General features: G+C 33.3%; 1 protein-coding gene across 3 annotated transcripts in view; it reads left to right on the plus strand.

Annotated features, from left to right (window-relative positions):
• Positions 1-12,619, plus strand: part of RPS6KA2 (ribosomal protein S6 kinase A2) — a 504,379-nt gene that overhangs the window by 451,205 nt on the left and 40,555 nt on the right. For all 3 annotated transcript variants that reach the window (XM_031937506.1, XM_023503337.2, XM_003769607.3), the window contains 3 exons: positions 1,108-1,210; positions 5,374-5,504; positions 10,469-10,594. In XM_031937506.1, coding sequence (XP_031793366.1) covers positions 1,108-1,210; positions 5,374-5,504; positions 10,469-10,594 — 360 coding nt within the window. The remainder of the gene's footprint in view (positions 1-1,107; positions 1,211-5,373; positions 5,505-10,468; positions 10,595-12,619) is intronic.

Raw genomic sequence — 12,619 nt, forward strand, 5'->3', positions numbered from 1 at the left:
TCAGATAACTTTCAAGAAGTTGAAACCAAAATGGTGGATAAAGGCAAAATGGACTCACTAATTCTATATTAATGCAATAATATATGCTCGAACAAGAATAATCTGAGGTTAAAATAATGAGCTTTTCCTCATGAAGCTCTTTCAAGATCTCAAACCTTGTCAGTTATTTCTTCTACCCCACAAGAAATATACAAATCTTAAAATGAGGCAGGTCCCATGGAGAAAGGATGCATAGAAAAAAGCTTTCTCATTTCAATCTATGTCATTATAATATAACAAGAATATATATTTTTTTAAAAATCCTAATGCAATTTTTTTACCTCCAAATGAGTGTCAATTCTTTCTAAGTGGTCACTATAGGAAGTTAAAAACAATGATTTCAACATTCTACTATTGTTCCATTTTAGAAGCTCCTCCTTTGGAATTGCTTTCATAGACAACTTAGAAACCAAAGAAGAAGGGCATTCCCAATATTTGTATACCACCCATTACACGCCTGAGCTTTCTAATTTCTATGATTCTCCCCATCTCCAACAAATTTATTTTGTAATTATCTTGAATATATTTCATATATAAGTATTAATGTATGTGTAATGTATAAAGTCTCCACATTAGAATGTAAACTCTTTAAAGGTAGAGATGTTTTCATTTTTCTAACCCCAGTGCCTACCATAGTGCTTTATGATTAATAAATGTTCATTAATTGATTGATTGATTGATGAACAAAATATGGATAAACTCAAACACCCATGGGTGTCCACCTAAGGCATATGAAATCATAAATTAGAAGGGAGAACCCATGTTATTTCACTCCACTAATTATAATAATGGCTGTCATGTGTAAAATGTTCTGTGGTTTACAAAATGATTTTATATACATCATTCATATGCTCTAATTCAGTTCCTTCATTTTTTAGACAAAGAAATTCACCATGTGTTCACTCCTTACCTTCCATAATGAACCTATTTTATTTCCAGCTCTTCTGTGATTTTTTAAGTTAAGATGACCTGAGAAAAGAAACAACTTTTTTTTCAAAAACCCAATGCACACAGCCTCCTGTTTAGCATATGAATTTTTTTCCGTGTATTATGTTGCTCTCCTTCTAGAAGCTGTACAGAAAAGAAATCAAGCCACCTTTTAAACCAGCAGTGGGCAGACCTGAAGATACATTTCATTTTGATCCTGAGTTCACATCCAGGACCCCTACAGGTTAGTATGGGAAGCACAAAGGGGAAGAATCAGCCATTCCTGCCAATGACATATTTTTCCAATATTGCCTAACAGCTAGGAGGCAGACATCTAGGAGCCAGAGAACCACATGAATAAACTATGTTTAATAGAAAACTATCATCATTGTTTGTTGCCTTTCCTTATTAACTAGACTTAAAGCTATGGATGTAAGTGATACAGTGATTATCAATTCTCCAGGGGCCAAATATACATTTTGGATATTGTCCAGATCGCATGAATTTTTCTCCCTCTGTGTTTTGCCTGTTATACCTTGGCACTATCTCCTCCACACAGGAAAAAATAATAGAAACTAAAATCAATTTTGCTACCTCTCAGTAATGTTGCAGCAAGAGTTAGTTAGGAGAAGGTTGAAACTATTGTTAAAAATAGAGATTGGGGAATTAATCTACTCAGTTTTAATTTTTCAAGTTTTAATTTTAACCTTTTTTTCTGTGTTCCATAATATGGTGTAATACCAAAGAATTATTCTCCCACAGATCTTTACCAAATCTAATCACATCATCCATCATGCAGTTATCATTTAAAAACTATTCAGACTTTAATTATTTCAACCTTTCCTAAACGTTGCTCCATATTTTAGTTGTTTGCCATTATTTCTTCAATAATTTCTCCTGATGCATACATGATGAAGTAAAAGTATGGGGGAAGAAATTGCTGCTTTTATATTTCAATTAATGAGTGTATAAAACCTAATAGTGATTTTTTCCTTTCTCATAATATAAAAGAGAATACTGATCATCTAAGTATATACCCAGACCTTAACATTTCTATGACCTGTGAAAATCAGTGATAGCATTCCCTTCAATAAAATCAGATTTTTAAATCTAGAAATCTCAGGGAGGAAATTAATGCCTGTCATTTGAAGAAGCTGAAAGCAATGATGTATCCACTTGTATTTTCTTCAGTGGTTGCACTTTTCAATGAATTACAAGACAGCTTGGGGAATTTTGAAGAGGCAGCAAGTAATAGGGTGAACTAAAAAGAAAGATGGAGTACAAACAGACTAAATGAAATGGAAACCCATCCATCCAGAGAAGCTTGTATGCAAGCAAGAAAAACAGAGCAATATTTCAAAAAATGTGTTTGTTGTCTTGTGTGTCTCGCACTGAATAATTTTCACATTCCAAAAACTACTCATCCATGCCTTCTGTTTTTTAATTAAGCTTCCATAGTCTGGCAGTTTGGGACTTTAGCCCCAAACACTGTCAATTCTGATTATATTAATTTAGTCATTATGGTGGTGTCTACAACTGGACATTCATGAAAAGAGAAACTAAGTGATGATAATACCTTTGTAAATAAATTGGAAAGGATTAAGATTTCCCATTGGTACACATTGCCTTTTTGATATTAGGTTTTAAATTTTTCCTCATTAAAGTCAAAAATTGGAGATAAGCAAAAATATAAAGTCTTCCAAGAGAAATCTAGTTATTCCTTTTTGTGTGATCTGATCACTCGTATCCTGAAAAAAATTATTAGGTTATATAGCAACATTCATGTTTCTGAATCTAAGCAAATGAAAGGTGCAAGACAACATTCATTATCATCATTTTTTCCAGTGCTAATTACTTCCTGAAAATATTTTTGTGACATTAGCAACTCATTATTGTTCATAAATCAGTTGTTTTTCTTTCAGCAGAAATCTTATGCTGCATATTTTTTAATTAAAGTAAAAGTAAGAAATTAAAACATGATTCCTATACTTTATTCCTACAACTCAAGCTGTACATCCTCCTACACAGAAACAGATTCAAAATAAAAGACCTCCTCAGCCTAGGAGCTCAGGAAGATTAAGTGATTTTTCTAAATTCAAGTAGCCAACATACATCAAAGGGATGACCTGAATTTATATCTTCCTCGCTTCATGGTCATCATGTTATATTCTATACTTGGATGCCTCTCATAATAATATATAAAGTATGCTTTTTACATATTTAGCATATGAATTTATTATATGATAGGCCTCACAATGCAATAATTGCATAAATATAACAAATACTAGCTCTCCTTATACCATTTGAGCAAGGTATCTCTATAAAAAAAAGTTTTTTTTCTACATTATAAAAGAATAGTTTTTACCACATTAGTGTCTATAAATGTCCTTCAACAACTCCTCAAGATTAATTCTTTATGTAACATATAGTTCATTACTGAAATTGCATATTTTATTATTGTTGTTAGTAATATTGTTAATGCTATCATCATCTTAATCTCTCTAAGCCTTTCCTCATATATAAGTGGACATAATATTATCTATTGTAATTCAAAGAGATGTTGTGAGGGTGAAAGAGTATAATGTATACAAACTACCTTCCAAAAATTAAAACACTATATATTCTAATTACAATTATTATCCTTAAAATATTGTAGAAAATGTAATACTTAAAATTCAAGTTACTTTATGAACTAGACAGAAAGAGTTTTTCTTATAAAGTTTTCTTTAAATTATATACAATAACAATAAATGTAATAATTTCAATGTACAGTTAGATATAGATCAGCTAATTGGTGTAGTGGATAGAATATCAGACCTGGAATCAGAAAGACTCATCTTGAATTCAAATCCATCTTCAGACACTTAGCGGTTTGATCATGGACTAGTCAAAGAGTTGGATCAATTGAATAGCAAAATTGCTAGATAAAATAATCTGTGGCTAATAAGCTTTATATTAATAACAATTATGATAGCATTTACATAGCACTTCAAGATTTGCAAAATGTGTTATATATATTTTTGATGATTAGTTTTTTTTATGATTTTTTTTAGTCATTTCTGACATTTCATGACCCCTTTTGGCTTTCCTTGGCTAAGATACTGGAATGGTTTGCCATTTTCTTCTCCAGCTTACTTTACAGATGAGGAAACTAAAGCAAACAGGGTTAAGTGACTTGCCAGAGTCACATTGCTAATAAGTGTCTGAGGCTGGATTTGAGGAAGACCCATCTTCCTGCCTCCAGGCTCAGCACTCTGTCCACTGTGGTACCTAGATGCCCATTTATATATGTTATTTCATTTGATTTTATCATGCCATAAGTATAAATGGCTTCCAGGAAGAACATGATGATAAATATTTAACTTCCAGCTCTCAGGGGGTGAGAAAGTATCCATACAACACACTTTTAAGTCTGCATTATCACCATTTTTTCCATCACTTCATTAGGTCTAGAGAATAAAACAATCAATTGAACTCTGAATGGTAGCATTTGTCTATTTCTGTGTTGAAAATGCTCACAATGAGAATTTAAGTCAGGGCATTTGGAGATGGCTCCTACCTAACTCTGCTTTCATGTAATAAGTCAATCATTTTTCCACCCTGAATTCTTCCACACAAAGTATTCATGAGATTCAGGTGATATTTAATCATTTGTCCTATGATTTGGCCATCATATGGCACCATATCCCTTTTTTATATGCATAATTTCTAATGATATTCATATCTTCATCAGGGGAGATTATTGAGTCATGCCTAAATTGAGGGCTTATGTCTCCAGGATGTGCAAACAATCCCCAGTGAACACATTTCTCTTTTTAGTGAAGTAAGAATAATGAACCCACACTGGAAATCATCCTTGGAATGATACATTTTGAGACAAAAAGAGAAAAGCAGTCTGTAGCAGAGGCCTTTGGGGAAACATAGTCCCTGAACTGAGATTGTTTAGGGTTGAAAACAATATAAGGAACTAATCCCTAGCTTCTTGAGTACCAGGATAAGTGAAGTATAGAAGAGTGAAAAAGACAAGGAAAGAAATCCTTACTGGGTAGGTTAGTGTTTTTGTAATATAAATAAAACGGCTTACATTGAAGCTCTAAATTTTCCATTTAAAAGAACTATGGGGGTGCAGTTAATCACAACTGGAAATAAATAACAAATGAAGGACATTAGGCAAGATTTGTCCCACATTTTCCTAATTGACAATCATCTCTCATCTCAAAACTGAAAGATCTAATCAATCCAAGGCAGGTGACTACTAAATACATTTGAAGTTACTGGATTTTGTTTTTGTTTTGCATTTTACAAGCCCCATCTCTTTCCTACTTCCCTTCCTGCCCCTGCCCTTTCACCATGATTAGCATAAAAAATTTTCTTATCTTATTTATCGTAACTTTGGTTCATCTACAGATTCCCCTGGTGTTCCTCCAAGTGCCAATGCTCATCATCTTTTTAGAGGATTCAGTTTTGTGGCATCCAGCCTGGTCCAAGAGCCTGCTCAGCAAGATCTACACAAAGTCACAGTCCATCCAATTGTGCAGGTAACATCCATCATAATTATACTTTATTTGTGTTCAATATGGACCAGTGAATGAGCCCTTCAATTCCAATTCACACTGTCTACTTGCAAAGGTAATATCTATAATGACTGTAATTCTCTTTGTGTTTAAAGAGTCTCTCACAGGTGAATTTTTCAATATTCAAGACTAGCTAGAGGGTAGACATCTGGTCCTCCCAAAATAGCACTATTTTACCTACATTTCCATAATTTACTGTGATAAAAGGAGAATTCAGTTCAAATCAAGTTAACAAAGGAACTGTTGTCTTTGGGCAGCCTAAGTTAGAGTCATTTGGGGGGATTCAGTTTATGAGGTAGAATTAACGGCCTTTTAAGAACAGGAACAGAAGCACCCAAGCATATATCTTGTAAATAAAAAGCTATAATAAAAAAATAACACAGACATAAAATAACAGGGACAGAAGCAAAAAAAAAATACTCTGTTTACAGTTTTAGCAAAATCAGACCTTAGGATCACATCTTTTAACTACCATCACACAAGAAAACTGGCTCCAGGAAACAAAAATCTTGAGAAAATAGAAAAAAGTGGCTTTCTTTTCCACTGTAAATGAGATAAATCCTTTCCCCTAGCCTTCCTCAACCCCACCCCCCAAAAAAACCCCAACTAATAAAAAAGACTAAGGTCCACAAATAGAACAGATTCTTCCATGCCATAGAAACATTACTCTCCATTGAAAGAAACATTCTGTTTCACTTTTGCTCTTTACTAGGAAAAGTCTTTCAAGGGAGAACTAGAGACAGGCAGATTGAAGGGATGTGAAAATCCACAAGACCTTACACTGTGACAGCCTCGCTTCTGCAGCCACAAAGAGCTCACTCAGGCACGAGTCGGATAAGATGGACCCTTTCTTGAGGGGCTTAGAAACTAAATATAGGCCGGAGACCAGGGGAAGAGAACCACATAGGGTCTGCACCGTTGGGAAGACAAAGAACAGGAGGGGGCCAGATGTTTCCAGGATTTTGGTTTCTTTGGTTTAGGGTTTTTGCATCGACTATGTATAGCACAACTAAACAATAGGTTTTTTTGTTTTGTTTTGTTTTGTTTTTTTTAAGTTGTGACGCTGTGAAGGCAATATTCAGGCAAACCTGGGAAAGTAACCACAGTATCAAGAGAGCTCACCCTCTGCAGGCAGCTCTGATACCTGGCTAAATCCACTAACAAAGAGTTGGTTTTACCCCCCCAAAAAAAGTCAGAAACAAGAGACCTCACAAAAGCAAATTGTTGTTAGAATCTTACCTCATTATAAAGATCACTATGATAGCCAGTCCCTGAAGGCTCAGAGAACTAGACCTAGCCCCAACATGAGCCATGTTATTTGATGGGTGAAGGGAGGAGATAAGAATTATAAAACACTTCTTTATATTAACCACCCCAAGTCCAACAATCACCAGTCTCAGGACTATTTGAGTGTTTCTTAAGGAGGTGAGAGCCCAGACTAACCATATTCCTGCTTTACCAGGATCCCAATCAGAGAGAAGGTCTTTGAAGTCCAGGATGGTGTTCCATGTGCCAAATATTCTGTCATATAGTAGAGAGATGGCCTTGAATATGCTTTTCTAGAAATTGTGAGATTTTGTTTTTATAAGGAGGTTCCCACATCATGGGTATAACTATATCATAACAAGCTAAAGTTATTGATAGAAACCAAATTAAGGATATTTTCAAAGATTTTTACACTGAAAAAGAGATTTATATTAAGAGATTAGAGTCCCTTGAAATTACATTTTAGTTATGTAAAATGTCCACTTGGCATATTTGAATATTTGGCATTACATACTTCATTTTATACAATGGTACAATAAAATGTGGCCTGGAAATGATGGAGTCTGATTTCTAATCAGATGCTAACTTTAAACATCAGTATGATAGATTTCCCACTCTTTATTCATAGTATTGATGATGATGATGATGATAGCTAACATGTATATAGTATCTTAGAGTTTCTAAAGGACTTTATAAATGTTTCATTTCATCTTTATACAACTCTGAAAAGTAGATGTTATCATTGTCCCCATGTTATAGATGAGGAAATTGAGTTAAAAAGAGGCTGAATAATTTGCCTATAGTTTACATAGCTAGTGTTTGAAGTTGGATTTGAATTCAGTTCTTCTAAACTCCAGCTTCATTGTTCTATCCTTTGAACCACCTAGTTGGGTGTATACATGGATGCATTTTCAAAGTTTTTATTATCTCAGCCTTTTGAGGAGAATATGACCAACAGAGGAATCATGACATAACAGAAAAGGATATTAAGCTGGGAGTCAAATGACCTGGATCATTGTTACTAATGCTTGTACAGGACAATTGACCTTCAAGGGCCTCCATTTCTCACCTATAAAATGACAGCATAAGTCTAAATGACTTTAAGCTCCTTTCAGTGCTTTGAAAGTTTTATGATTTCATCATTATGGCTTTTCTGCCCACAAGCTCAGACAGCAAGCTTTCTTCTCCTTCTTTTGAAGTTTTCTTAAAAATCTTAATTTAAAAGGCCCAAGGTCGATACTACACCCTGGGCCATCTCCAATCATCTTGACTCTCATCTTGCCAGGGGACTCTTATGACTCTAGAGGAGAGAGAAAATGAGCTATGACTGTGTAGCTGTGCTTCATTAAATCCAGCTTAGAGGCAAGTCAAGACATAACCTTATGTTGTCATTGGTCCTCTTCAAGAATGAAGGATTACCAACAAAGTCCAGTAGCAAGAGAGAGAGAGAAATTCCATTCAAAATGACCATGGACAATGTAAAATACTTGGGAGTCCACCTATCAAGACAACCCCAGGAACTACATGAACAGAATTATGAAATACAAATAAAGTCAGATTTAAACAATTGCAAATGTAGTCATTGCTCATGGGAAAGGCAAGTCAATGTAATAAAAAACACAATTCTACCTAAATTAATCTATTTATTCAGCACCATACCAATCAAACTATCAAAATATTATTTTATAACACTAAAAAGAATAATAACAAAATTCATCAAAAAACAAAAGTTGGATCAGTGCAATATATAAGGTACAATTACATTATAGTAAATGACCACAGGAATCTAGTATATGATAAATCCAAAGTTCCAAGCTTTTGGAACAAAAACTCATTACTTCACAATAACTGCTGGGAAAACTGGAAGAATAGTATGACAGAAATTAGTACAGATCAACATCTCACACCAAATACTCTGATAAGTGAAAATAGATGCACAATTTACACATAAAGAGTGATATCATAAGCACATGAAGAGAGCATGGAATAATTTATCAGAGTTATAGATAAGGGAAGAATTTAGAATCAGAGAAAATATTTGAACATTGCAAAATGTAAAATAGATAATTCTGATTATATAAAATTTAAAAATTTCTGAACAGACAAAACCAATGATATCAAAATTATAAGGAAAGCAGCAAAGTGGAAGATTTTTTGTTGCAACCAGTAATACTGATAAAAGCCTCATTTTTCAAATATATAGAGTAAATATATATTTACAAAATTTTAATTTATAAATTTACAAAAATTTATAAAAAATACAAGTTATGCCCTATTTGAAAGTGGTCAAAGGATATGAACAGGCAATTTTCAGATAGAAATCAAAGTTACCTATGGTTATGTGAAAAAATGCTCTAAATCACTACTGATCAGAGAAATGCAAATGAAAACAACTTTGAAATTGACAAAAAAAAAAAAAGGAAAATGTTGGCTGTTGGAAGGAATGTGGGAAAACTGGGACACTAAGGCACTGTTGGTGAAGTTGTGAACTAATCCAACCATTCTGGAAAGCAATTTGGAACTCTGTCCAAAGGGCTATAAAACTGTGCTTACCCTTTGATCAGTATCAATGCTAGTTCTATATCCGAAAGATATCTAAAAAGGGGAAAGTGCTTATTTGTAAGAAAATATTTAAAGCAACTCTTTAATTCTTTTTTTGGTGACTAAGAATTAGAAACTAAAGGCATGCCCATCAACTGGGGAATGACTAAACAAACTGTGGTATGGAATTGTAAAGGAATATTATTGTGCTATAAGAATGTTAAGCAGGATGATTTCAGAAAAACCTGGAAAGATATACATGAACTGATGAATAAGGAATGAAAAACCAAGAGAGCATTATACACATTAATAGCAGTATTATTCAGGGAAAAAAAGGTGATAACAACTATTCTAAGCAATTCAATGATCCAAGAAAATCCTAAAGGATTATTGATGAGGCATACTATTCTCCTCTAGGAAAAATACTGATGTTGATTGAATACAAATTGAACTAGACTATCTTTCACTTTCTTTTTTTTTCTTTTATTTGAGTCTTCTTATACAAAATTATTAATATGGAAATGTTTTACATAATTGTACATGTATAACTATATGTTATTGTTTAACATCTCAGGAAGAATGGGAAGTAGAAAGAAGGGAGACGTAGAATTTGAAACTCAAAATTTTAAATTAAAATGTTAAAAATTGGAGAGAGAGAAACAATGAAGGACAAACACCAACAACAATCCTAAATTGTCATGAACAAAAAATAATAATTCGCACTTGGCAGTTTGTGATTCTCTACCCCATTTTCTGGAACTCTGGAACTTACAGAATCAGAATGGGACCCACACAAACTTTTTTTTTTAATTTTGGCTCATTTAATGGATTGTTATGGAGTGTGGGGAAATGGCCGACATTGTGATTTCCTTTGTATAACTTTGGCTGATCCTTCAGCAACAGATTCATATTCTATCACTAGTCCTATAATCATTTCTTTTCTAGTACTAAAAGACCTATCATAGCTTATGCTCCATTGCCAGATTTTTAAATAATCCAGTTCTATGAAGAAACATCATTGTAAAACTTGGGTCCTTTATTATTCAGTGAGTCTAAAATTTCCGTTTTAGTTTCATGAAAATTAATTCTAACACTTCCCTCTTATTGTTCCCATTCCACAGCAGTTACATGGGAACAATATTCACTTTACAGACGGCTATGAGATCAAAGAGGACATAGGAGTAGGCTCATATTCGGTGTGCAAGAGATGTGTGCATAAAGCTACTGATACCGAGTATGCTGTGAAGGTAAGAAATTCTCTCACCAAGAATGTTGGAATTAAGAAAAAAAAATGCGTGTGTCAATTACCTTTTTGCAGTATCAGCATCTTTTATTAATACATTTGAAAAATGGACTTAAATTTTGTTTGCATTTAGTCTTACCCAGAAACTTCAGAATGTTGTTATCAGGAGAGCATTTTCAGAAATTATAACATGCTGTGCTGTTGTAATGTGATCTATTATTTTTGTTATGCTGACAAATGCTAACCTCCATTTTTATACAAATTAATTTATTCCAATTTAAGTTGTTGCAAAATATTGTGCAATCTACCGCTCCTGCTGTTTGTTAGACATTTATTAGACTTTTTCATCATACTCACATATACAGGCAGCATTCACCATCAGTGACCTCAGATATATCATTATACAAACCTATATTAAATTCTTATTTTCTTCATGAGGGGAGCTAGGAGAAGGGGAGTGGGAAAGAATTTGGAACTCAAATGTTTTCTATCAATATACAATTTATCAACATATATGAAATGAATGTTATGTTCTAGGCATTGTAGGAGGCCCTGGGGACTAAAACAATAGGAAAATAGTCCTTGCTTTCCTGGAACTAGCAACGTGGGAAGGGGCTGGTGTAGGGGGAAGGAAAGGAAATGACTATTTATTAAACATCTATTTTTTTTTTCTAACCAGGCACTGTGCTAAGCATTTTATAAGCATTATCTATTTGACTCCCCATCCCTTTCCACCAGTGAGGTAGACTTATTATCATCTTAGTTTAATAGTTGAGGAAACTAAGAGGGAGGTTAAATGCCTTGCTAAGGATCACATGGCTAGTAAGTATCTGAAGAGGGATTTGAATTCAGATCTTTACTCAGGTCCATTTCTCTATATTTTATTCCAGGACTTCTTAAACTTTTTCTAGTTGTAACCCCAGTTATAGAGGTATTTAAATCAAACATATACTGATTATGCATTATAAAGAAATTTATTTAAAAACAATTCTTTGGTATACATATAGCTTTTACTATTAATTAATTTACTATTAATAATAAAAATAATAAAAGCAAATATGCATACTAATAAGATATACTTTTTACTATTACATATTACATTACATAAATGTAATTACTATTACATTTACTATTATGTACATATTACAATAATTACATTATTACATAAAAAATTAAATCTTGGTGGAATATTTGATACCTTTTACAGTCGCCAAATTTTTCATGACTCCTACATTCAATTACTTGACCCCATATGGGATCTCAATCCACAATTTAAAAAGCTTTGCTCTGTGCCTTCTAACTGCAATGGGTTTGGAGCCAGAAGTCTTGATTCAGGTCCTATCTTTTCCACTTTCTCCCTGGGTGACTTTAGACAAATTATTTCATTTCAGTGATCTCAATTTTGTGGTCTGTAAAATAGAGATTGACAAAATAATCTGAATTCCCTTCCAATTCTGAACTTACGAAACTCTACATCTTTTTATGGAGAAGAATCAATATGTACAAAGATAAATAAAATTTAAGGAACATAAAATGTTTGTTTGCAGGTGTATATGTGTGTATCAATATACACACCCTGCATTCCTCACACTATTGAAACACTCAGCTATGGCAGGAAAGACACAAGCCAGAGACAGAAACCCTGTTGATTTAATTTAGAACAGGAGTTTATGATTTCTTGCCCCATTTATCTTGATTTGCTCAATATACACACATACACACACGTGTGTGTGTATATATATATATATGTATATATAATATATATAATTTGTTATATTCACAAGGATAACAGTATTGCATTGTAGACAAAAATCTTAGTTAAAAAGACTTGGATTTAAATCCTCCCTCTAAGACATACATTGTATATGACAATATTCAAATTAAATAACCACTCGGTGCCTCAAGCAACTTTTTAAGACTAAAAATTACATAGCAATTGCAACTATGTTTTGGTAGAGAAACTTCCCCAATAAAATCATAGGTAAAGACAAACACACTCACAAACACATACACATACATGCACATAAGT

This window comes from Sarcophilus harrisii, chromosome 4 (genome assembly GCF_902635505.1).
Source record: "Sarcophilus harrisii chromosome 4, mSarHar1.11, whole genome shotgun sequence".
NCBI lineage: Eukaryota > Metazoa > Chordata > Mammalia > Dasyuromorphia > Dasyuridae > Sarcophilus > Sarcophilus harrisii.